General features: G+C 44.5%; 1 protein-coding gene across 1 annotated transcript in view; it reads right to left on the bottom strand.

Moving 5' to 3' along the window:
* The window catches only part of LOC126470704 (inhibin beta chain-like), a 56,029-nt gene extending 38,284 nt beyond the window's left edge, over nucleotides 1–17,745 (bottom strand). Inside the window, exon 1 of the mRNA XM_050098706.1 lies at nucleotides 17,571–17,745. Within this exon, the coding sequence (XP_049954663.1) occupies nucleotides 17,571–17,745 (175 nt within the window). The remainder of the gene's footprint in view (nucleotides 1–17,570) is intronic.
* Between the last annotated feature and the right edge of the window lie 9,815 nt (nucleotides 17,746–27,560).

The raw sequence follows: 27,560 nt of genomic DNA on the forward strand, positions 1-27,560 counted from the left end.
AGACTATCCCTGTAGATGTAGATATAGATGTAGATGAATGTCAAAGGGTCGAAAAATCATGGAGGAATATATACACATGAAACTTCATACAATCGTCTACATCTGATGCTGACTATTGTCTTTGCTAGTTTCATATCTATATGCTCCTCCAAGATTTCTGGTCCCTTTGACATTAATCACTTTGAAGTGTATTCATTCGTTACATTCACACTTCGTAATCATTCTAGGATTGGTCTCACAAGTGGTATGTCAACCACCTTATTCTCAATGGACGGAAATCTTCCGCCTGTTTTACCTACGACTGAGCCTATGTCATCATTCCACTTCACATCCCGACGATCTGATACACCCCTGAAATGTTATCATGACCGGACTGAAGCTATTTTCATATAATACGCAGTTACAGGTAAGTACAGAATATGCAAAAAATCTAAGATTGCTTTTATTATTGTTTGAATTGTCATTAGTATACAGCCTGAACAGCAAGGCTCCCAAGACACATCTCTGGCGCACACTTGAAGTTACTTCTATATCTAGGTATAAGAACTGAATCAAGATTACTTGCTTCGTCCTTCCTACCAACAAATCCTCAACCCAGTCAAAAATTTCAGTCTGTAGCCAATTTTTCTCTTAAAAGCGTTGTTACGGTAATGAGCCAAATGATTTTCGGAATACCATGCCAAATATTTTCCATTTTGTTCGCAACGCACTAAGGTGTTGTGCTAAACCATTGTATTCTGTAAGAGTGGGCACTTCGAACATTTTGCGCAAGACGTTGTGAACAATTCGTGAAATTCGACAAGTGGCAAGTGTAATGAACAGTTGCTTCAGCTGACATACTATGAGCTATAGTCTCATCAGTCGAAAGCTAAGTATTTCCGTACCCAAGTTGACTTGAAGTTTTCTTTTTATATGAAGGATCCGAACCCTCAGTATTGACACTACGATAATATTCAGTGAACATAGACCACAGTTAAGTGAACATAAAGTAGCACAAAAAGTGGTGCAGTATAATTAAAATTATGTTGTTGTTGATTGATACTTCATGCAATATATTTCTAAAACAGATTTACTTACAAAAATCAGTGCATTTCTGCCATTTAATTTTTTTATATCTAACACAATGCCAAATGCGTCCGATGGCGTTGTTTCTCACATATTGCTTACCTACGTTATTATACGACAATGCTCACAGTTTAATACGTCGTGAGTCCCACGACTTCTCTTATTCACCTTGTAAGGCATATGTTGTCTTCTTATCTCTTTCATTGATTCTAGGATAGGTTTACTTAACTTGGTATCATATAATGTTTTTGCCTGTTTTCAATTCTGTGAAGCAATACCGCTGCTCAGAGGAAATTCCGGAAACCCACATTGAAAATGAGTCAAGAAACGCACCGCTTCCTACCATGTAATGACTACGAAGCTAAAATAGAGAAATTCGGGAGCATGCGGAGGGGTATCAACTATCGACTGCCTTTCTTCCAGCCTACCATATCTGATTGTAACAGGAGGAGGAGAATATTACAGTGGTACCCTTCATCACACACCGTACGGCAACTTAGGGAACCAACTGCTGTGCCGTAGCCGCGGCATCTTCCCATACTCTTCAATGGTTGCTGCATTTTGGTCTTCTAAGTCCTATGAAATTACTAAGACTGTCCTTAATTTGGGCTTTTCTTCGAAAACATTTATTGTAATCCATGCGATGTTCTTGCATCCCTTAGTCATCTACCCCAGTGACTATCGATTAGTATGTAATACGTGCCTATGCTGACGTAAAATAAATGTCTGTGAAATACAAATACAAAAACGGTGATGACAATTTACGTATTGCACATGCTGTCAATGAACGACACGCAGTCATGCGCTTCTTCATTAGAAGCAATAACAAACCGGGAAACCGTCATCAGTAGAATTTGGCACAGATTTAATAATCGAGGGCTAACGGACGGCAGCGAATCGAGTTCCTCCCCTGACGTTCTCGCCGTTCATTCACGGTCTATAACGCTTCAGAGACCATGCTAGGTAGAGCAGTGGTTGACACACTGGACTCGCATTCGGGAGGACGACGGTTCAAATCCGCGTCCAGCCGTCCAGGTTTAGAATTTCAGTGATTTCCCTACATCACTTAAAGGAAATACCGGGATGGTTCCTTTGAAAGGGCACGGCCGATTTCCTTCTCCATCCTTCCCTAAACCGAGCTTGTGCTTCGTCTTTAATCAACTCGTTGTCGACGGGACGTTAAACACGAATCACCTCCTCTCTCCTAATGCCTTAGAGCGGATGAAGTACTGTGGAGAAGCACTATGGGGTTAAGAAAAATCTACACCCCATGGGGTGGGAATGAAAAGGATGTGATATTCAAGCACAAAATAGGAACATTTGGAGCAATTTCAACCAAATTATTTAGGTACATCACTTATTATTTGCATAAAAATACTTTTGGAGTAAGACTGCTCCCTGCCATTAGGGGATCGGGCGTGGTTGAGAAGGGGTGACGTAAAAATGTTCGACAATGATCTGTTAGTATTTATTTCCAGTATTTAATTCGCTTGTAATACTTCAGAACGTATGACGTGGAATTTGTGTCTTATTTATGTACTGTTCAAGTAGCGAGAATGAACACTAGAGTGAGCCAATAATTTCGTCAATGTGTGTAGGGACCTAAGATGAAGCAATACGGCTTCATACAACAGATAAATTTAGCACTCTCTCTGTAATCGTATGGTGTAAAACAACGGAGAATCAGACATATAGGTGAACAATATATGTCAATATTCCTATGTTTAACATATCCTCCTAAACCTCTGGATTGATTTCAAACAAGATGCTACACATATTATTTACTATCTGGAAAGAAATAATGTGATGGTGAAAACCACCAACCTCCGATTGGGGTGAGTATGGTGGTGATAACATGGTGATAGATAGAGAAAGGTGGGACACGGAGATGGACGGAGAGAGGGGGGAGGAGGAGGAAATTTACGAGAGAGTGGGCAGGAGAAGATGAACAGAGAGATGGAGGTAGATGGAGATGGACAAAGACAGGCTGATGTATAGACAGAAGGGACTAGGAAACGGACGGAGAGAAGGGGGAGGAGGAGATGGACAACGACAGGCAGAGGTGGAGATGGACAGAGACAGGGGAGGTGGATAAAGAGGGGGATGAGGATGTGGATAGAGGGTGGGGGAAGGGAGATATGGATAGAGACAGGGGGAGGAGGAGATGGACAGAGAGAGGTGGAGGAGGAGATGACAGAAAGAAGCAGAGCAGGAGGTGAACAGAGAGAGGCGGAGGAGGAGTGGATAGAGAATGGGAGAAGGATGTGGATAGAGAGTAGGGGAAGGGAGAGGCTGATAGAGAAATGAGGGAGGATGAGATGGACAGAGAGAGGCGGAAGAGGAGATGGACAAAGAGAAGATGGAGGACAAAATGGACTTACAGAAGCCTGGAATAAATAATTACCTGAGCAACGTCAGGTTTGCCAGCTAATTGTATAAAAAGGGTGTTTATAATTGAAGTTAAACTTTCAAACCGCTGTAGAAATACCACCACTGGTCAGAATGACGTCAAATTGCAACTGAATATTACCGGAGAATGGAGAAAACGTATGGCAGAAGAAAAAAAGTGTGGAAATCGATCAATAGATGGCGCTGTATGTGTCAGAATACATAATGAAAACACCTATCACGTGCACGACCCATTGAAGTTGCTACACGGCTTTTCCTCCTTTCGCGTCTGCGACTTTCGCCATGACTGCCTCAATGCAGGATCGCGCTCTGTTTGTAAAGCTGTATTACAAGAAGGATGACTGAGCACACGTCGTTCTGGAGAAGTTCCAGACACTGAAGGGTTTGAAAAAAGGCGTTGGTCCGATGATTGCCATGGGTCTGAAGAAAATGATTCGGAAATTCGATAAGACGGTTTCTTTTGGTGTGCAACCTGGTAGAGGGAGGAAGCGAATTGATTCGACGTCAGTGGAAGCAGTGGCCACAGCATTGTAGGAGGAGACGAGTGATGGTGTACAAACTTGTAGTGCACGGAGAATTGCCCGGACAGTGGACATACCCGTGAGCAAGATGCGTAAAATCCTACGAAACATCCTTCTTTGCTATTCATTCAAAATTACCGATGTGCAAGAGTTGCTTCCCGTTGACCTGCTAGCAAGAGATACCTTTGGTTTAGAATTTCTTACTCGTATGGGAGTGGACAGTGACTGGCCAGGGAAGATATTGTTGACAGACGAAGCCCACTTCCATCTGACAGGATACGTCAATACACAGAATTGTCGAATATGGGCAACGGAAAATCCACACGCAAATCAACCAGTACCACTTCATCCTGAAAAGGTCACTGTGTGGTGCGAGTTTACGGCATCATTTGTTATAGGTCCATATTTTTTCGATGAGACAGGTGCTACAGGTCCTGTCACCTGCACCGTCTCTGGTAAGTGTTAAGATTATCTTCTGCGCAACCACGTCATTCCAGCTCTCCAACAGTGTGGAGGGGATCATTTTTATGCAAGCTGGCGCACCTCTGCACATTGCAAATCCAGTTAAGCAGCTGCTGAAGCACCATTCCGGAAATGCTCGAATTATCAGCCACCACTTCCCTACAGCCTGTCCGTCCCGATCACCTGATCTTAATCTGTGAGAGTTCTGGCTCTGGGGCTATCTGAAAGATGTGTTCAGTGTTCCGATTGCAAACTTAGCTGCATTGAAGGCACGCATTGCGCCACACATTCTGAACGCGGCCCCGGAAACACTTCGATCAGTTGTGGAACACGCTGTTCTCGATTTCAACTTGTTGCAGAAAACGGTGGGCAGCATACTGAACATGTTTTGCGCCAGTCACACGGAAATTAATAATCCGATTTGTTTCTGATTGATGCTTTTTATGAGGTTTTTGGTCTCAGAACAATTAAAAACCGATGTGATTGATGCTTTTTATGCGGTTTTTGGCCTCAGGACAATTAAAAACCGATATGAGTGATGCTTTTTATGTGGTGTTTGACCTCAGGACAATTAAAAACAGATTTTTCCCACCCGATGTTATATGACCTTGCCGTGGTAGATGGGCTTACGTTACTAGCAGTATCACGCTGGTATACCCATACACACTGAGTAGTACAGTTCGTTTGATGTCAAACGTACACCTTAGGCATTGTTGTATGATTCATTTGTCATTTGTAGTCGTCCACTATTAAAGTGCTTACAGCGCCGTCTATTGCTACGTTTTGTAACTTTATTTTTCTTTTGCCATACGTTTTCCCCCTTCTCCGATAATATTTCGTTGCAATTTGACGTCATTCTGACCAGTGGTGTTATTTCTACAGCGGTTTGAAAGTTTAACTTTAATTATAATCACCCTGTAAATATGTACATTCGGGGACATCTCAGGGTTTAGAATTGTAACAGTTCCGCACTGTCGCCTGATAAACAAAGTAAGAGCCTACGGAATATCAGACCAGCTGTGTGGCTGGATTGAAGAGGTTTTAGCAAACAGAACACAGCATGTTGTTATCAATGGAGAGACGTCTACAGACGTTAAAGTAACCTCTGGCGTGCCACAGGGGAGTGTTATGGGACCATTGCTTTTCACAATATATATAAATGACTTAGTAGATAGTGTCGGAAGTTCCATGCGGCTTTTCGCGGATGATGCTGTAGTATACAGAGAAGTTGCTGCATTAGAAAATTGTAGCGAAATACAGGAAGATCTGCAGCGGATAGGCACTTGGTGCAGGGAGTGGCAACTGACCCTTAACATAGACAAATGTAATGTATTGCGAATACATAGAAAGAAGGATCCTTTATTGTATGATTATATGATAGCGGAACAAACACTGGTAGCAGTTACTTCTGTAAAATATCTGGGAGTATGCGTACGGAACGATTTGAAGTGGAATGATCATATAAAATTAATTGTTGGTAAGGCGGGTACCAGGTTGAGATTCATTGGGAGAGTGCTTAGAAAATGTAGTCCATCAACAAAGGAGGTGGCTTACAAAACACTCGTTCGACCTATACTTGAGTATTGATCATCAGTGTGGGATCCGTACCAGGTCGGGTTGACGGAGGAGATAGAAAAGATCCAAAGAAGAGCGGCGCGTTTCGTCACTGGGTTATTTGGTAACCGTGATAGCGTTACGGAGATGTTTAATAAACTCAAGTGGCAGACTCTGCAAGAGAGGCGCTCTGCATCGCGGTGTAGCTTGCTGTCCAGGTTTCGAGAGGGTGCGTTTCTGGATGAGGTATCGAATATATTGCTTCCCCCTACTTATACCTCCCGAGGAGATCACGAATGTAAAATTAGAGAGATTAGAGCGCGCACGGAGGCTTTCAGACAGTCGTTCTTCCCGCGAACCATACGCGACTGGAACAGGAAAGGGAGGTAATGACAGTGGCACGTAAAGTGCCCTCCGCCACACACCGTTGGGTGGCTTGCGGAGTATCAATGTAGATGTAGATGTAGATGTAGATGTAGAAAACTGTTAGGAATAAATGGGCTTCCGCAGTCCCTTGGAATCAGGACAAAAGGTCTCAGCGAGACTCGCTCCGACGCACTCCGTTGTTGATTTAGTAGTAGTCTGAAGAGACGTAGCGCTCCCCTCTGGCTGCGTGGTGCACTGAAGTAATTCAGAATGGAACAGTATTCGCGTTAAAAGACATTTATGTGGGCAGCAGCAAGTCAGGTACTGTATGGTATTAGTTCCAGACAGAATTATCGCACGCCGCGTTCGTCGAGGCAGCGATATGTACACAAGAGGCCCGTGAATTGTTGACCGCCGGCCGCGGTGGCCGTGCGGTTCTGGCGCTGCAGTCCGGAACCGCGGGACTACTACGGTCGCAGGTTCGAATCCTGCCTCGGGCATGGGTGTGTGTGATGTCCTTAGGTTAGTTCGGTTTAAGTAGTTCTAAGTTCTAGGGGACTTATGACCTAAGATGTTGAGTCCCATAGTGCTCAGAGTCATTTGAACCATTTGAGCCAATTGTTGACCATGATCATCATTTGACGACATCACAATCAAGGAGTCGACAGTTTGTAAGAAACTTAACACTGTTTAGCATGTAAAAGGTAGTCCCAGTGACTGCGTTGATTAAACAATAGTAACAGCGTTGTGTTATTGTAATTTTGTTGTTAGTGTTCGTTGTTACCCTCTTGTCATTATAAGCTAGAGTAAGGAACTGTACCTATTCTTAATTATAACCTAGTAACGTTGGGGTAATGAAGTAACCTGCATTTATCTGTTATATACAGGGTGAGTCACTAACTATTGCCACCAACAATAACTGCGAAAGTATGATAGGAGCTGAAAAGTTTGTGGGACAAAAGTTGCAAGGGACAACGGGGGACATTATATGACGTTGGTGTTTTGTTGCTAGGTCGGATCGCTTCAGAGATATGGAGGTCAACTTTGTTTTTTTGTAATGGGATGCTATAGTTAGGTACTTATTTTCTGACAGCGGCTATCGAGACGAATCCAATGATGTGTAACAGTAAGGGCTTTGAAGTTCAACGAAGGTCACAAAGTTGGCATGAACGTCCATTTACAGAAGGTGTTCGAAGTGATGACCATTTATATCAATGCAGTGCTGCAATCTTTTAACAGATGTAAACGTTGACAACAAGACATACGTAATGAAATGTATGTACTTACAGAAAAGTATTCACAGCATTATGTTAGGCGAAAAATTAAATCATTATCGTCAGATGATAAAACCATGATACACTGAAAATAAAGGTATACTATAACACAATGATGTGATGATTGGTTTGTGGCGCTCAACTGCGCGGCATCAGCGCCCGTACAAAGTCCCAATTTTTACGCAATGCAATGTAGTCACTGTCACGAATGATGATGATGAGATGATAAGGACATACAACCACCCAGTCCCCGGCCAGAGACAATCCCCAACCCGGCCGGGGAACCCGGGACCCCATGATCCAGAGGCAGCAACGCTAGCCACTAGACCACGAGCTGCGGACACACAGTGATGTGACTAATTACGAAAATCATATGCCATACAACCGCATATGGCTCACATTTGTACTTATTGAACTGTTATCATACGGTAATATAAATTACATCGTCAGTCTATAAAAACTGTGCTAGATAGTGTACTCATTCGTGTTAAAACTGTAATCAGCGTTAACGCATTGGACAGATTCATACCAAAAAGGGGCGACTACACAGCTGGTCACTGTTACTGGTGGAGCCAAATTTGGTCATTGACGTCTACATACATAGTTAGCGATTAGTAGCTTACAGTTAAAAACCCGTGTGGCGTCTGCTACGATAAGTACATGTGACAGTCATAACAGGGGGCCTGTATGTCGCATCAAATAGCAGTCTGCGAGTGTTACAATCATAGGTGTGGTGACAGAAAACAAAATGCATAGAATTAATGGTTTATGTGCACTCATAGGCACGTCTTGCTGCATGACGTCACAACACAAAAGTTTTGTTTCAAGTACAGATAGTGTTGAGGATCAGTGGACAAAGTTCAAAACCATCGTACAATAGGCGTTAGATGAGTATGTGCCAAGCAAGATCGTAAGAGATGGAAAAGAGCCATCGTGGTACAACAACCGAGTTAGGAAACTGCTGCGGAAGCAAAGGGAACTTCACAGCAAACATAAACACACCTAACGCCTTGCAGACAAACAAAAATTACGCGAAGCGAAATGTAATCTGAGGAGGGCCATGCGAGAGGCGTTCAATGAACTCGAAAGTAAAGTTCTATGTACTGACTTGGCAGAAAATCCTAAGAAATTTTGGTCTTATGTCAAAGCGGTAGGTGGATCAAAACAAAATGTTCAGACACTCTGTGGCCAAAATGGTGCTGAAACAGAGGATGACAGACTAAAGGCTGAAATAGTAAATGTCTTTTTCCAAAGCTGTTTCACAGAGGAAGACTGCACTGTAGTTCCTTCTCTAGATTGTCGCACAAATGACAAAATGGTAGATATCGAAATAGACGACAGAGGGATGGAGAAACAATTAAAATCACTCAAAAGAGGAAAGGCCGCTGGACCTGATGGGATACCAGTTCTATTTTACACAGAGTACGCGAAGGAACTTGCCTCCCTTCTTGCAGCGGTGTACCGTAGGTCTCTAGAAGAGCGTAGCGTTCCAAAGGATTGGAAAAGGGCACAGGTCATTCCCGTTTTCAAGAAGGGACGTCGAACAGATGTGCAGAACTATAGACCTATATCTCTAACGTCGATCAGTTGTAGAATTTTGGAACACGTATTATGTTCGAGTATAATGACTTTTCTGGAAACTAGAAATCTACTCTGTAGGAATCAGCATGGGTTTCGAAAAAGACGATCGTGTGAAACCCAGCTCGCGCTATTCGTCCACGAGACTCAGAGGGCCATAGACACGGGTTCCCAGGTAGATGCAGTGTTTCTTGACTTCCGCAAGGCGTTCGATACAGTTCCCCACAGTCGTTTAATGAACAAAGTAAGAGCATATGGACTATCAGACCAATTGTGTGATTGGATTGAAGAGTTCCTAGATAACAGAACGCAGCATGTCATTCTCAATGGAGAGAAATCTTCCGAAGTAAGAGTGATTTCAGGTGTGCCGCAGGGGAGTGTCGTAGGACCGTTGCTATTCACAATATACATAAATGACCTTGTTGATGACATCGGAAGTTCACTGAGGCTTTTTGCGGATGATGCTGTGGTATATCGAGAGGTTGTAACAATGGAAAATTGTACTGAAATGCAGGAGGATCTGCAGCAAATTGACGCATGGTGCAGGGAATGCCAATTGAATCTCAATGTAGACAAGTGTAATGTGCTGCGAATACATAGAAAGCAAGATCCCATATCATTTAGCTACAATATAGCAGGTCAGCAACTGGAAGCAGTTAATTCCTTAAATTATCTGGGAGTACGCATTAGGAGTGATTTAAAATGGAATGATCATATAAAGTTGATCGTCGGTAAAACAGATGCCAGACTGAGATTCATTAGAAGAATCCTAAGGAAATGCAATCCGAAAACAAAGGAAGTAGGTTACAGTACGCTTGTTCGCCCACTGCTTGAATACTGCTCATCAGTGTGGGATCCGTACCAGATAGGTTTGATAGAAGAGATAGAGAAGATCCAACGGAGAGCAGCGCGCTTCGTTACAGGATCATTTAGTAATCGCAAAAGCGTTACTGAGATGTTAGATAAACTCCAGTGGAAGACTCTGCAGGAGAGACGCTCAGTAGCTCGGAACGGGCTTTTGTTGAAGTTTCGAGAACATACCTTCACCGAGGAGTCAAGCAGTATATTGCTCCCTCCTACGTATATCTCGCGAAGAGACCATGAGGATAAAATCATAGAGATTAGAGCCCACACAGAGGCATACCGACAATTTTTCTTTCCACGAACAATACGAGACTGGAATAGAAGGGAGAACCGATAGAGGTACGCAAGGTGCCCTCCGCCACACACCGTCAGGTGGCTTGCGGAGTATGGATGTAGATGTAGATGTAGACTTACATACACAAGATGATTCAAATAAATTTTTGCGAACTCACATGGCACATCGGGCATACGACAAGGATCGGTAATAATAAGGGAACCGGACATGAACAAAGACCATCCAGAGCTACTAAAGGTCGTTTCAGTTATTTGGCCACATGCTACAAATGGACGCCCACTACAGGGGATCTCAAAGTTTTGTCCAGATGCGTTGAGACCCGCCTGACATCGACATTGCATTGAACGGCGCCCCCTCTCAAAGATACGTGGTGTATCTCGAAGACATTCTACTGCCACAACAATCCTGCCCACCAGGTCCTTCAGCGATGTAACAGGTGCCTCATACACAAGATCCTTCAGATAGTCCCAAAAGATAAGATCGATTGGGACAGATTGTGGTGGCCATGTGACTAGCCCACCGCCACCAATCCAGCATCCGGGAAAGGTTGCCTGCGGATGTGCCCTCACGTGTCTGCTGAAATGTGCGGGGGTTACGTCGTGGGAACATCATTCAGCATGTCCGGCAGAACCTCTCGCAGGAATACGAGATACGTGCGAGCACCAAGTATGTCAAGAAGAATGTATCGCGCCGGCCGGTGTGGCCGTGCGGTTCTAGGCGCTTCAGTCTGGAACCGCGTGACCGCTACGGTCGCAGGTTCGAATCCTACTTCGGGCATGGATGTGTGTGATGTCCTTAGGTTAGTTCGGTTTAAGTAGTGGACTGGCAACCGGACTGTTCTGTGATAATTAGTTTGTTCTTCTTTATTGGGGCAGTTAGTAAGCACTTTTCGTGATTCAGAAGCATACTGATGTTGCGCTACATTTATCAAAATGCCCACGTTCTTTTATTTGAAGTTGAGGAGCAGAGGTGGCTTCAAATGGCTCTGAGCACTATGGGACTTAACTGCTGAGGTCATCAGTCCCCTAGAACTTAGAGCTACTTAAACCTAACTAACCTAAAGACATCACACACATCCATGCCCGAGGCAGGATTCGAACCTGCGACCGTAGCGTTCGCGCGGTTCCAGACTGTAGCGCCTAGAACCGCTCGGCCAGCCTGGCCGGCTGGAGCAGAGGTGACTGTCATTTTTGGCTGAAGTATACATTTTCCATCTAGATCTGGTTGTGTTTCGAAACCAGTTGCAAGTTTTCGAACTTTTTGGCTTAAGATGACAAGAAGAGCATTGTGTTTAACCAAGCGGGGTGTGAAGTGCTACACACCCACGAGGGTAAACGGAGAGCTTTTTATTCGCTGTTCGTAGCTACCACCGACGTCCACGAGACTCGTGACACATAGAAGAATTAGTAGAAACTAAGAATAAAGCTTTGGAAACGCTTGGGAAATGTATTCGGGTAGGAATGTTCACAACTGAAGGTCGTATCGCGGTGGTGCCTTCACGCTCAAAAGAAACTACCTGGTCCTTGCAAGAGCTACATTTGTTGGTGCAGTGACTGATGATTGAGGAGATGAGCTTCGAGATTAGAGCGGTGTCCTCCGGCCGGGCAAGCTCAAGATAGCGGCGTGGCTGTCGCCACGGCTGATTTGTGGCGGCGGCAGGCGGATGCATTTGTCTGGCAGCGGTCAGGACTGCGGCGGTCCGGCGCCAGCGCAGGCGCCACTCGACGGATGGGCTCGTCAGCCACGTCCGATGCTGGCCCGCGATACGCAGCCAGGGCGCCTCCCAGCAGACAGGCCCATTTCGAAACAGCTCATTACGAAAACACGTCTGCACCTCATTCCCAGGATCCGTAGGTACAGGCCGTAGAAGAAGATGCACCGAACTCCTCTCTCACTTCGAGCCAAGTTTTAGGACTGCCTACTACTTGTAACAAGGACAAAGAACCTGATAGTATCTGCTTACAAGATTTGTGGTCAACGTATTGAACATGTCACATCGCGCAAATACCAAAAAATACTAAAAAAGCCAGATACGTCGTGGTCCGATATGTCGTGGGATCGGATATTACACGGTGAACAAACCTTACTTCATTCTGCAAATAATCAGTCTGACCACTATTAGGTATTGTTGTTAGAAGTGGTCCATTGAAGAAAATACAACAGTTGAGGAATGTAGTGACACAGGTTTCAACTGCAGTGACAGCCAGTCTGCATGTGACAGTCTGCAACGCAATATTGATTTGAAGACTTTAACTGCTTAACGGTAGTCAACCACGAGGAACCGATTTCGAAGATAATAAGAGCAAATATATTACTAACGCTGCACGAAATGAGAGTGATAAAGCTGTCGAAGATGAGGATGAAGAAGAATGAGAAAAAAAAACGAAAATAAACACAGAAAATGCTCCTAGTAAACGTGAAATATTGGGTAGTATAAACAAGGAGATTATTTGGATGGAGAGACAGTTGTGATACCTGGTGAACATAAAGCAATACACACAAAAGAAAATGCGTGAAATTACTATCCAAAAAAAGCTAATTGACTTCTTTAAAGCAGTGGAAAAATGAACCAACGACGATTGCAGACAGTGTTGTTCATAGTCTTGTATTTAATGTACAATAGTGCAATTCAGTATTTTATTTCGAACTGCTGCTGTATTATTACTTGGTCACCGTTTGAGCAATGATAAGTTTTTTAAATGTTTTACTTCTACCGCTCTTTAAATTTAAATAGTGCACAATATATAGCCCTGTGTAACACTGCATTATGTCCTTTTCCGAACTTCCCATGCGTGGTTTGTCACTCCACAACTCGCTCTCGATATAACCCGTTACGCTATAGCGCATATCCCCCGACAACCGCATTATATCCGGCACCTACCGCACCTCAGCTCGAACGGCTAAGACCGAATAAAAATTATTTTAAAATACGGAAATGTGCCTTGTCAAGAGTACGTACTGTTCCATTTCATTGTGTTTCGCTAGCTTCATTGGAAGTCTAGATTTGCGCTTCGATGACAAATAAAGAAAGTACATACTGAAACACACCAACTTATGTTTTGAGAAATATGACTTTGCAAATACTACATACGAGTAAACACTGACGGAAAGAAAATAGCAACATCAAGAAGGAGTTGTGCAACGTAAACGAAAGTTTGTAGGTGTGTTTCTACATTTGAAAGAAGACGCCTACTCATATTTCACGCCAGGCGCATAAGAGTGGCGCGATTAACATCACTGGGACGATGCAAATCAGATTTGCTTCAGCTACGCGCTGTAACGGTCGTGAGCGTTAATTGCCTTTGAGATTGGAAATGGTGAGTTAATGTTAGTCCAGAATGACTTTAAGGTGACAAAGACACCATTATCAACATCTCACTGCGTTTGAACGAGATCGCGCAAAAGAGCTACGAAAAGCTGCATGTTTCTTCTGTGATACTGCACAAAGACTTGGCAGGAATGTAGCCACTGTACGTGATTGCTGGCAGCGGTGGTCACGGGAATGTACGGTCGCAAGAAGATCGGACTCCAGACGGCCATGTGGCACTACCCAGACGAAAGACCATCATGTTCAGGGTATGGCCCCGGCGCATCGTACTGCATCTGATGCAGCAGTCTAAGCAGCATTTGGCATCACAGTGACACAACGAACTGCTTCAAATCGGTTGCATCAAGGACAGCTCCGAGCCAGACGCCCTGTAGCATGCAGTCCCCTGACCCCAAACCACTACCTTTTACCTTTTACTACTTCAGGAGCGTCAAGGGAGAGCTCATTGGAAGGCAGGGTGATTGTATGTTGTTTTTTTCTGATGAAAGCCAGTTCTACCTTTGTGACGGAGATGAACGTGTGTTGGAGGCCAGTTGAGGGTCTGCAACCAACCTGTCTGCATGCTAGACACACTGGACCTGCAGCTGGAGTTATGATCTGGGGTGCGACTTTGTTTTGACAGTAGGAGCACGCTCGTAGTTATCCCACGGACCCTGACAGTAAATTTGTACGTCAGTCTGGTGATTCGACCTGTTGTGCTGCCATTCATCCACAAAATTCCAGGGGGTGAATTCCAATAGGTAACTAACGTGAGCTCCCGAGGGCCACCGCACGGCGTCCATGGAGACGAGGCGCACGCCAGAGCTTAAATCAAGTCGTGATGACTACGCCTATTCAGACTGTTTTAGTTTTATTTCTAGACTATGCTCTCTTAGACAAATTATAGATACAGGTACATCTTCTGAAGAAGGCTCAATTATTTGGGCTGAAACCTAGGTTAAGATTGGTTTCATTACGGCAATCGAGGCTGATAGTTTCTTATATAACGGTAAGAAACTTCACTGTTGTAATTGATCCTTGATATCCTGGATACACGCATTGGAAGGCAGTCGACGTCCAAGTTGGTTCCACTCACGTTATACTGGGTAGAGATATGGCGATGTTTCAGACCACGGGAGTTCCTCGAAATCACGTAGGCAGTTCATAGAGACAAGTGACATGTGTTGAAGAGCATTGTCCTAGTGAAAAATTGCACGACAGTATTGTCAGATGAGAGGTAACACATGAGGACGCAGGATGTCAGTGAAGTACCGATGTGCGGTCAGAGTTCCCTCAATCACAATCAGCCGTGACCTTAAGTCATACCCGACGGTTCCCCTCACCACGACATCAGGAGCAACACCACTGTGCCTCTCCAAAACTTTGGAAGAATGAGATATCTGTCCAGGTCGACACGATGGTAATTTGGGTGGAGCAGAACAGCAACTAATGTGACACCATTTACCAGCAGCCCATGGTCCCCGGTCATGCTACCAATCCAAACGCATCCGTTCGTGTTGAGGTCTTAACGGCAGATTACGTTCAAAATGGCTCTGAACACTATGGGACTCAACTGCTGGGGTTATCAGTCCCCTAGAACTTAGAACTGCTTAAACCTAACTAACCTAAGGACATCACACATATCCATGCCCGAGGCAGGATTCGAAACTGCGACCGTAGCAGTCGCACGGTTCCGGACTGCGCGCCTAGAATCGCGAGACCACCGCGGCCGGCGGCAGATTACGTATGCAGTGGTAATTCCGTAGCCCAGATGCTCGTAGTCTCCGACCAATGACGCGGGATGATATAGAATTTTGCAGGGAATCCATTACTTGTTCTCGGATGGCAGGTAAAGATGTGAAGGACATAGAATGTGCTTGGTGCACAGTATGGCGATCCTCTTTTGTAGTGGTCTGACGTGGTGGACCGGAACCTTGGCAGTGAGTATGGTCATCGTCATGCTCCCACTAGTTCAACATTTGGCCACTGTCACATCCGAATACCCCACAAATCTGGATATTGCATGATTCAAGCAGCCGGCCAAATGGAGACCCACCACGAGGTTCCTTTAACACCGCCAGTTAGTGATATCGCTGTCTCACACGAGTACGTAGCATTTCTAAGTCCTTCACAGTGATTATTTAACATCTGATGCCGTTCGCGCTCCTAATATCCCCTATCAGCCCTGGTAACAACAATACACTCGCAAAAAAAAAAAAGAAAAAAACCTCTGCACTCTGGTGGCCGTTCTACCTGTCACATGGAAACGAAACTCTTATCATTACATACCCGCTGGTGGTGTGTACGTATACGAAGTTACATTGACATCCAACCATGTGTTCTGGATGCCACACTCTTTTTCTCGGACAGTGTGTGTTTTTTGTGAATTTCACAATACCAGCGAAAGCTTCATAAACATTAGTTTCCGTGAAAAATTTTACATATTTATTCGATAGCTCACACCCACAACATGCACAGTTGTTTTGTTTCATTGGTAGTTTCTTTCTCAATGGTAATTCAACAACGGAAAATCGGTAAGTTCATTCGTCTGTGTAATGGAGGTAAAAGTAAACTTCCGTTCTCAGTGCAGTCTGGTAGAGCGTATTGTGTCTCAAATCGTGAACAGCACGATGAGCCTTGCGCACACCTTTCTGTCTGTCACCATATCTTGAAGAGTCATGTACAGTTTAGAGAGTTTACGGTAAGAAGAGTTGTCAGCACTGGAAGTTACTTGGTTCCAATAGCTCCGAGCACTATGGAACTTAACATCTGAGGTCATCAGTCCCCTAGAACTTAGAACTACTTAAGCCTAACTAACCTAACGATATCACACACATCCATGCCCGAGGCTGGATTCGAACCTGCGACCGTAGCAGTCGCGCGGCTCCAGACTGAAGCGCCTGAAGACGGTGGCCTGAGTGTTGACCTGAAAACTGACATCCTCAGTGAAAATGCAGAGCATGAAGAAAAGCTTCCGCACTGATGGGTCACTCTGTAGGATGACCGATTGCAGAGCATGGACTGTATCTTGAGGCCCAGGAGGGGAGGACTGGAGCGAGTCGAGCAACTACGACAAACCAATTGGATGTGGCCCTCCTTGTTACACAGCGTGCACGATTTCCAGCTTTGGGGACAATCAGCGCGTGAATGGGCAGTAAAGCACTATGGGCTAGATGGAAGTGGGAAGCACGATTGGCGACGAGGGTTGACCGAAGGTGCCGATGCCATAGAGACGTCAGACAACACGAGGTCCCGACGGCACTGGCCTCTGTTGGCTGGGCCACGTCGTCATCGCGAGGGCAGAACCCGCCGTGACGCCGCGATCGTCGCCACCTGCGGTCGCGCCTCGTTAGTCGCTACAGCAATTTCAAAGGAGTGGGCCATGCGGAGAACCTCTTCCAAGGAAGGGTTGTCGAGTTTCAGTGCCGCAGTTAGGACCTCCGGATCGGGAGCCAGCTGAACCACCACATCCCAGATCAGGGAGTCCACCTATGAAGCCTTACACTGCTGATTGGTGCACGTATAAACACATCGACAGCTGAGACTTTGCAAGTCCGTGACCCAGGAATGGTACGATTGACCAGGCTGTTTATGGTACTGGTGGAACTCCAGCCGAAAAGCGACCACATGGTAGCGTTGGGAATAATAGTTTGTCAGCAAAAGGCAGATCTCATGGAAAGAGAGAGCCAGAGGATCGGACAACGGTGCCAACTTGCGGGGGAGAAAGAACGTGTCTGGGGAGGCCCAAGACAAAAACAACGACCGCTGCAAGGAGTCGTCCATGACTTGAAAAGCCATGAAATGTTGTTTGAGCTGATGTAAGTAGGTTTCCCTGTCCTCTTTAGCGTCATTAAAGGGTGGAAACGGCGGCGGACATGGGAAAGCAGCATCAGACACCCGAGGACTCTGAAGCTGTTGTGGTAACACGTCCTGGGCATCGATTTTGTCCGTTAGCAACTGCAGCGACTTTTGTAGGATGTCTAACTGGAGCTGCTGCTGCTGCATGGGCTGCTGCTGTTGCTCCAGCAGACAGACCAACTTCGTCTCCATACCAACTACAACCACCACTTACCTCATCGTCAAAATGTTGTAACGGCAACCGGAACAGTCGCGGGGTTGAAGCGACGGAAAGCGCGGCGGGACCTGTGGAGTGGCCCGCGAACAACACAACGGCAGAGGACAGACACGACCAACGAAGGACAGAAAAACAACAACGAGATCGAAACAACGGACTCACAAGAAAACCTAACAACCACGTCCACTCGTACACAGAACAAGAAAGTAAATAAGCTGTCTAAGGCGAGGCAATGTGTTCAGAGACGTACGCAAGGTTAGACTGACTGGCTGAGGGAGAAACAGGCGCTTAAATACTCTATCGGGGACGCCGCTATTGGCCGCTGGAGCCACGTGTTCCACTGTGGCACCCTCATACTAAATGCGGGCCACAGCTTACGGAGTGATGGTGCAGAGACCTCTAGGAGTCTTCGACGCCCATGACGTCTGGTGGGGATCGAAATTTCATGGCACGCGGTACCAGAGTGGGGACGGTCAGAATGGGCAAATTGTTCTTCATTCACGGAAGATTGGCCCAGTCCACATCTTCAGTCGGTCCCTATTGTGACCAGCAGCAGTGCAACTCACAGAGTTGAAGTTCCCTCCACAGTCAGACTGCTGTGAACTCATATCAGCGGACTCCATGATGGCAGTGACTGTAAGACACTTCATGGTAATCACCAGGGTATCCTGCAACTAATAGGGCTGATCTTTCATCAGCATCAGCAGTGCTGATGAAGTGGCACAAGTCTGAGAATGAGTGGAAGGAAGGCAAGGGCTTTATTACAATCTGTGATGTGTTTCCCCCAATACAACTGACTGAATGTGCTCCCTTTTTATGAGCCTGTCAGTGCTCTTGGTCAGCATAATGTTTAATTTCAGGGCTCCAGAACGTTCTTTTGTATGGAGATTGCAGCCTGAAAGGCATTCTTGTGTCATCCCTGGGTGTAGTTACTACACTTAGCCTTGTTACAGACCGAGCGAGGTGACGCAGTGGCTAGCACACTGGACTCGCATTCGGGAGGATGACGGTTCAATCCCGCATCCGGCCATCCTGGTTTAGGTTTTCCGTGATTTTCCTAAATCGCTTCAGGCAAATGTCTGGATAGTTCCTTTGAAAGGGCACAGCCAACTTCCTTCCATAATTCGATGTGACAGATGACCTCGCTGTCTAGTCTCCTTCCCAACCAATCAACCAACCAACCTTGTTACAGAAGTTCTTTGTGTCTGCTCCACATTGTTGTCTAAGTGCTGAATCTGATGTTCAGATATTCACTCTCACACACTATGAGGCAGTAAGCTGCCTGTGTATCTGTACTTCAGTTCTTCCAAGTGTTGACATTGGTTAAACTATGATTGCATACTTGACTGACAGGTTCCTCTTACTGTTACCCAATCTGGTCTAAAACAAATTTGTTCCTACACTTCATTACTCTTCTGCTGTTTAACATTCCCCAGCTCTGTATAAAACTGACCTGACGTTTTGTACATTACTAGCTAGTATTCATGCTCTATTAATTCATCCTTTCATGGAACATCCTTGCTTTCAAACTGAAAACCAGGTTAAGCTTTTTCTCACAGTACTGCTGGATGTGTTACAGCATCTTTTCTGTGGTAATCTATTGCTTCTATGAAACTACAAGTTGGTCAAATGTGTAAAGGATATCCAGGTTTAGAATGTCATTTAGAAATATTTGGTTTAGGATTGGTAATATATCTGACAGCTTCTCTGGCCAAAACAACTACATCTAAGTTAGTAAGGTTTCACTGGGTTTCTTATCACGCCCACCACAAACAAAATTGTAATTTAATAAATGTAATAAAAACAATTTTCATAGTCCTGTTAAGAAATGCTATGGCAGTAATAGTGCAGCACTTAGTTGCCTTTGTATGGTGTGGAAGATGGATTCCTGTAAAGTTTCTGTCTCCAGTCTTGTGTCATTGTTACTGTGTGTCAAAATTTGTAACACTCCAGGTATAGCTATGTGCTCATCAATTGCATCCATTTAATTCTGTACCTTTTTAGATCACCAGTTATACTTTGCTTGGTGTTTTGTATGTACTGCATCAACTACAATGCTAACTTATTGTTATTTAGTGCAACCTGCTGTATGTCCACTAGTTGTGTGGTATGCCACTTTACCTTAGCCTTCGTATCATCTGCTACTGCTTATGCCTGGCCTGGTGTGCTATTAAATTCTGAATATCTTGATCATCTGCTGTCCCACTGAACACTGTGGAGCAGAACGGGACTAGTGTTTAACATCATGTTGACAATTAGGTCATCAACGATGGAGCACAAGCTTGGATTAGGGAAGGATGGTGAAGGAAATTGGCCATGCACTTTCAAAGGAATGATTCTGGCATTTGCCTGAAGTGATTGAGGGGCATCACAGAAAACCTAAATCAGGATGGCTTGACATGGTTTGAACCATCATACCAAACACGGTCTTCAACAGTTTTCTGAATGCAGTTATCCATCCTTTCTTTCTTCAAATCAGTGTTCTCGGCACCAAGTCGATCACCTGTTTCAAACTATCCCTTAGTTATTTGCAAGAGAGCTGTGATACTCCTCCTGAACTTCTGCTTGAATTTCCTATTTCTCTGCTTCCTTCTGAAATTTCCAAAGATTTTTTCCTATACCATGCACTTTATTTCTCATTTTTCGCACATTCAAAGTTAACCCAACCATTCACTGATGACATGTTACCAGGACTTTGGGTTATTTTGAAAACACCACTCCTTATTCGAGAGACTTGTTCTGTAGTTCACCTCCTACATCCCTCTGGACAATGTGCAGGAATAGCAAGATTACTATATTATTCCTGGCTGTTCATACTGGCATGCCATCTGTGTGAACTGTATTTCTTGTCACTTTACCCCCCTTCCTTCAAATGTGTTTGTGCACAATAAAATACTTTCAAATACTGCAACACTATGAGTCTCTTAACATACCTATTATAAACAAGGAGGAAACAAACCCCCAAAACAAAACAACACCACCCTCTATCGTCCAGAAATACTAAGTCAACGTATACATGACAAACAGAAGTAACCTAACACATAGTCTTAATGCATAAGGTATGTTACATGAATCCTGAGCTTTTTTAACTAATGACTTCTTTGCCTTCTCAGAGTTTTTACTCTGTGCAACCTGTGGTGTTGGAATCTGTGGCAAAGCATCTGTTGCTCCAATGACTTGGCTTATGTGAATAATTAATGCCTTCATTGGAAGCTGCACGTTCATATTTACTGATGATGTAATCTCTATCACTTAATATGGGCCCTGGTACTTAGTAAAAACCTTTTTGTTTTTCCTTTTGTGGTATACAGATCTGTTACCAAAGCCCACAGGCTCTATATTGTGACAATTTTCCTGTATATTTCCCTGCTTTTCCTGACCTTTAAGTGCCTTTGTATTTTCTCATTTTACCTTCTTCCAAACGTCTCTTAATCGTTTCACTAACTCTTCATTAGTGCCTAATTTAGGTTTCAGAACCTTGAAAGGACATGGACTCTTTCTGCAGTACACTCCCCCATATGGTGAAACACCTGTACTAATGTGTACTTTAGAAGTATATGCTGAAACAATGAGTTGCGGACTGTCGTGGTCAAACCCAGGACTCCAGATGGCCGAGCTGAAGCTGGGACCCACCATGCCATAGTTCGTCAGGAGGCTGAGCAAGTTCAATAGTGTCAAGAGACAGTGCCGAGTGATACAGCAATATTCAGAAGTATTCCTTTATTCAGCTAGTTTACAGAAGCGTGATGTTGCCACCCCGCCTGCACGCTGTTCCGCGAGCCTGGCCGTCTCAGCACTCCTGGACTGCCGACACTGTTCCTGTGGTCATCAAGGCTGCCCGATGATGGAAGACCACCGCTCTCGCCCCGGTTGCCGCCCGTCAATGCATCACGTCCTGCGCCGCGTAACTGCCCTCGATTCTGGAGACTGCTACAATCCTTGAACCTCGCCGCCCTCTGCCCCATTTGGCCTGCTCTGTCCGACCATGGGATGAAGGTGGATGTACTGGTCACCCGTGGCCCTCAGGTTGCCTCTGCTTCCAGGACAGGACTGGACGCAAACCTGCGCCCTCCTGGATGCTGTGCCGAAACTTGCCAGTAGTGGTGTATGCCAGATGTCAACACCCAACGCCATCTGTGGCGCTGCTGCAGCGCTGCTGTGTCTCCCACAGTGTACACCTCGCCCAGACCCTGGTACGCCAGGTGTGAGGCGAACGTGGCCGTAGACTGGACATGCTGCAAACTGCTGTCACTGCCCTCCTTCAGGCAGACTGTGCAATCTCCAAGTACCTGACTGCCATTCCATCCCACCCTGGTGTTGTGGCCCCGGAGGCAAAATACAGCCCGAACAAGTACATAGAAACATAGTACAGGTTTACACAGAATATTTACAACATCTGGAATTCGACAGTAGGGAAAGTAGGAAAAGGAAGAGAAGGAAACATAGTAGGTGAATATGGATTGGGGCTATGAAATGAAAGAGGAAGCGGCCTGGTAGAATTTTGCACAGAGCATAACTTAATCATAGCTAACACTTGGTTCAAGAATCGTAAAAGAAGGTTGTATACATGGAAGAATCCTGGAGATACTAAAAGGTACCAGATAGATTATATAATGGTAAGACAGAGATTTAGGAACCAGGTTTTAAATTGTAGGACATTTCCATGGGCGTATGTGGACTCTGACCACAATCTATTGGTTATGAACTGTAGATTATAACTGAAGAAATTGCAAAAAGGTGGAAATTTAAGGAGATGGGACCTGGATAAACTGACTAAACCAGAGGTTGTACAGTGTTTCATGGAGAGCATAAGGGAACAATTGACAGGAATGGGGGAAAGAAATACAGTAGAAGACGAATGGGTAGCTCTGAGGGATGAAGTAGTGAAGGCAGCAGAGGATCAAGTAGGTAAAAAGACGAGGGCTAGTAGAAATCCTTGGGTAACAGAAGAAATATTGAAATTAATTGATGAAAGGAGAAAATATAAAAATGCAGTAAATGAAGCAGGCAACAAGGAATACAAACATCTCAAAAATGAGATCGACAGGAAGTGCAAACTGGCTAAGCAGGCATGGCTAGAGCACAAATGTAAGGATGTAGAGGCTTATCTCACTAGGGGTAAGATAGATACAGCCTACAGGAAAATTAAAGAGACATTTGGAGAAAAGAGAGCCACTTGTATGAATATCAAGATCTCAGATGGAAACCCAGTTCTAAGCAAAGTGGGGAAAGCAGAAAGGTGGAAGGAGTATATAGAGGGTCTATACAAAGGCGATGTACTTGAGGACAATATTATGGAAATGGAAGAGGATGTAGATGGAGATGAAATGAGAGATATGATACTGCGTGAAGAGTTTGACAGAGCACTGAAAGACCTGAGTCGAAACAAAGCCCCGGGAGTAAACAACATTCCGTTGGAACTACTGACGGCCTTGGGAGAGTCAGTCCTGACAAAACTCTACCATCTGGTGAGCAAGATGTATGAGACAGGCGAAATACCCTCAGGCTTCAAGAAGAATATAATAATTCCAATCCCAAAGAAAGCAGGTGTTGACAGATGTGAAAATTACCGAACTATCAGTTCAATAAGTCACAGCTGCAAAATATAAACGCGAATTATTTACAGACGAATGGAAAAACTGGTAGAAGCCAACCTCGGGGAAGATCAGTTTGGATTCCGTAGGAATGTTGGAACACGTGAGGCAATACTGACTTTACGACTTATCTTAGAAGAAAGATTAAGGAAAGGCAAGCCTACATTTCTAGCATTTGTAGACTTAGAGAAAGCTTTTGACAATGTTGACTGGAATACTCTCTTTCAAATTCTAAAGGTGGCAGGAGTAAAATACAGGGAGCGAAAGGCTATTTACAATTTGTACAGAAACCAGATGGCAGTTATAAGAGCCGAGGGGCATGAAAGGGAAGCAGTGGTTGGGAAGGGAGTAAGACAGGGTTGTAGCCTCTCCCCGATGTTGTTCAATCTGTATATTGAGCAAGCAGTAAAGGAAACAAAAGAAAAATTCGGAGTAGGTATTAAAATCCAGGGAGAAGAAATAAAAACTTTGAGGTTTGCCAATGACATTGTAATTCTGTCAGAGACAGCAAAGGACTTGGAAGAGCAGTTGAACGGAATGGACAGTGTCTTGAAAGGAGGATATAAGGTGAACATCAACAAAAGCAAAACGAGGATAATCGAATGAAGTCGAATTAAGTCGGGTGATGCTGAGGGAATTAGATTAGGAAATGAGACACTTAAAGTAGTAAAGGAGTTTTGCTATTTGGGGAGCAAAATAACTGATGATGGTCGAAGTAGAGAGGATATAAAATGTAGACTGACAATGGCAAGGAAAGTGTTTCTGAAGAAGAGAAATTTGTTAACATCGAGTATAGATTTAAGTGTCAGGAAGTCGTTTCTGAAAGTATTTGTATGGAGTGTAGCCATGTATGGAAGTGAAACATGGGCAATAAATAGTTTGGACAAGAAGAGAATAGAAGCTTTCGAAATGTGGTGCTACAGAAGAATGTTGTAGGTTACGTGGGTAGATCACGTAAGTAATGAGGAGGTATTGAATAGGATTGGGGAGAAGAGACGTTTGTGGCACAACTTGACTAGAAACAGGATTGGTTGGTAGGACACGTGTTGAGGCATCAAGGGATCACCAATTTAGCATTCAAGGGCAGCGTGGAGGGTAAAAATTGTAGAGGGAGACCAAGAGATGTATACACTAAGCAGATTCAGAAGGATGTAGGTTGCAGTAGGTACTGGGAGATGAAGGAGCTTGCACAGGATAGATTAGCATGGAGAGCTGCATCAAACCAGTCTCAGGACTGAAGACCACAACAACAACATTTACAACATCGCTACTAGACTGGCCCCTATAAGCGTAGACAAGCACAGATCCAACCCGACTGTCGACTGTCCTGGCAGACCCCTCTCAAGCTAAAAGTGCCTGACTATTTATACTGCTTTTCCCCTCGCTTCTGATGTAGTGTCAGAGAGAGACAAAAACTATGGCAGGGGTAAATTCCCATAGGTCAGCCACTTACACATTGCCACTCCTGGCTCTGGCCTACTGCCTCGCCGCCACTCCTGGCTCTGGCCTACTGCCTCGCCTCATACATCGCAATAACTTAAAGCAATGCTGCAGTTCCCTGCCTCGCTGTACCTCCACACCAGACAAATCGTACGTGCAAGACGCCACTGCCGCTTCGAGCCATGTTCACTCTGCCTGGCCTACTGGATGCATACTATTACCACGCACTGCCAGCGGCCTCAGACTTCATCGCCCAACCACGCCTTTACTGAATTTTAACAAAACTCCCCTTTTCTACGACCAAGGCTCATACTAGTGCAGCAAATGTAATGAAAATATGTATCCCAATTACTGTGCTGACTATTTACAAATGTCTTAAAATGTTATGCTGTCAGTACAAAGATAGTGCAAAGTTTACAGATAAGAATCAGGTGACACAACTGCTTCAAGAGGTCCAACATAAAATTTGTACCCTTATCTGTAATTATAGTTTCAGGAATGCCAGATGTTAATACCCAGTTATTAACCATTGCGTATGCGTCTACACCTGCTCACTGGTCCGGAATCCCTATTATTGCTATGAAATGGGAAAAGTGGTCTGTTGTTGTTAGAAGGTACATATTTCCAGCTGCTGTCCTGTTAAATGGTCCAAAAATATCCAAACATAGCGTTTCAAAGCATTTTGTCACGTTTGTCAACATTTGTATTGGCATACACCGGTGACTAAGGTCTGCTCTTTGCACATATGGTACACAGTCATTTACCTAATGTTCAGTGGTTTACTTTTGGATTCTCCACAAGAACTCTTCAGCTACATGTCTATCTGTCGTCCTACACCCCCATGCCAGCTAGTGATCAGTGTGGGAAACACAACAAATCGTCCACACTTCATATTTCTGCACAATATTCCGTTGTGTGTCACAATCTGTTGCTCTGATCTAAAAGCATGAGTCTATGTAAGCTGCTTGTGTCTTTTACCTCTCTGACAAGTTTTGCGTAGTGCTTGCAGAGCTCCAATTTTTCTGTTTAGTGTGTCTGCGTTAGTGCACGACTTTCCAGGTTCATGAACCATTTCCTAAACAAACTCGGTGTCCACCTTGTTACTATCCTGCAAGGGCCTTTCAGTTCCAATAGCCACTTAAGGGAATCACGATCAGTAACTACCGTAAAGGTTTGTCCCTATAAATAGCAGCAAAAGTAGGTAATATATTAAATAACAGCTTGAATTTCTTTTTCTGTTGTTGAATAATTGTGTTCCGCCTTATCAGTTGTCTTGGTGCATAAGCCACTCGATGTTACCCATTATCCACGATTTGGCTCAAAGCACAACTAACTGCCATATTTCTCTCATCACAGAACAGGATGAACTCTTGTTTGAAAGCAGGAAATACCAACACGGGACTCGATATCAAAGCATGTTTGAATTTCTCAAATGCAGCCTGGCCCTTGGCTGACCGCTCGATTTCATTTTTTTTTTTTTTAATAGACAATTCAAGGGCTCGGTAATTTGCGCAAGGCCGGCCGAAGTGGCCGTGCGGTTAAAGGCGCTGCAGTCTGGAACCGCAAGACCGCTACGGTCGCAGGTTCGAATCCTGCCTCGGGCATGGATGTTTGTGATGTCCTTAGGTTAGTTAGGTTTAACTAGTTCTAAGTTCTAGGGGACTAATGACCTCAGCAGTTGAGTCCCATAGTGCTCAGAGCCATTTGAACCAATTTGTGCAAAATTCCTCTCAAACATTCCTACAATAATACAAAGGGCCTAAATATGACTCTAAATGCTTCGTAGTCTGTGGTGGTACAAAAGCACAAACCACTGATATCATCCATGGGACAGTTATTATTCCTTCCTAGCTATTTACAAGTCCCAGCCAGTTTACTTCAGTTTGATGGCAATTATCAGCACAGTGTTAAGCATACTGCTTGTAGTCAATTAAGAAAGTCTTCCAAACATGTCACATGTTATACCATATCCTTTGCAAAATCCAGTTACGTTATCAAGATATACCATGTATCCTTTAGGTTCCAGTCCCCAAAGCACTGCATCCAAGAGTCTCTGAAATGTAGCTAGTGTGTTTTTCAGTCCAAATGACATCTTTCGGTACTGGAAATGTCCCCATGATGTGGGAAAACCAGTCTTCAGCTGGTCATATGGAACTAGTTCGGCTGGTGGTGGCCATTAATCAAATTCATGGTCGAGAAGTATTTACACTGACCCAGATTGTTGAGTGTCTCTGTAATGTTAAGGATTGGATAGCACTGGTGAAAATGTATCCACTTAAGAAGCCATTCACAGAGCCTATGTCATGGATACACAAGTCTCTTCTTACCTAACAGGTTCATACTAACAACTGGTATGTGTACATCTGGGTCTACTAAGAATATGCGTTCCTCATTATTCACTGCAACATGCAAGCAACAATCCATCTTTACATATGTCCTTTTAGAGCATCGTTCGACCTCCAATAGTTCAGGGCCCCTGGTTGCATTTAAAACACGCTTCGTTCTAGTGTGCCTATTTTGCTTTCCACCTCAGCAGTCACACACTTAATGCCCCCCCCCCCCCCTGAACACATTCAGAGCACTGTAGCTGGCAGCATTGCTTCTTCATGTGACCCACTCATCCACATCTGCAGAATTTGACCTCAGATCAGAAGATGGTTCAAATGGCTGTGAGCGCTATGGGACTTAACATCTGAGGTTATCAGTCCCCTGGAACTTAGAACAACTTAAACCTAACTAACCTAAGGACATCACAC

This window comes from Schistocerca serialis, chromosome 3 (assembly GCF_023864345.2).
Source record: "Schistocerca serialis cubense isolate TAMUIC-IGC-003099 chromosome 3, iqSchSeri2.2, whole genome shotgun sequence".
Classification (NCBI taxonomy): Eukaryota; Metazoa; Arthropoda; class Insecta; order Orthoptera; family Acrididae; genus Schistocerca; species Schistocerca serialis.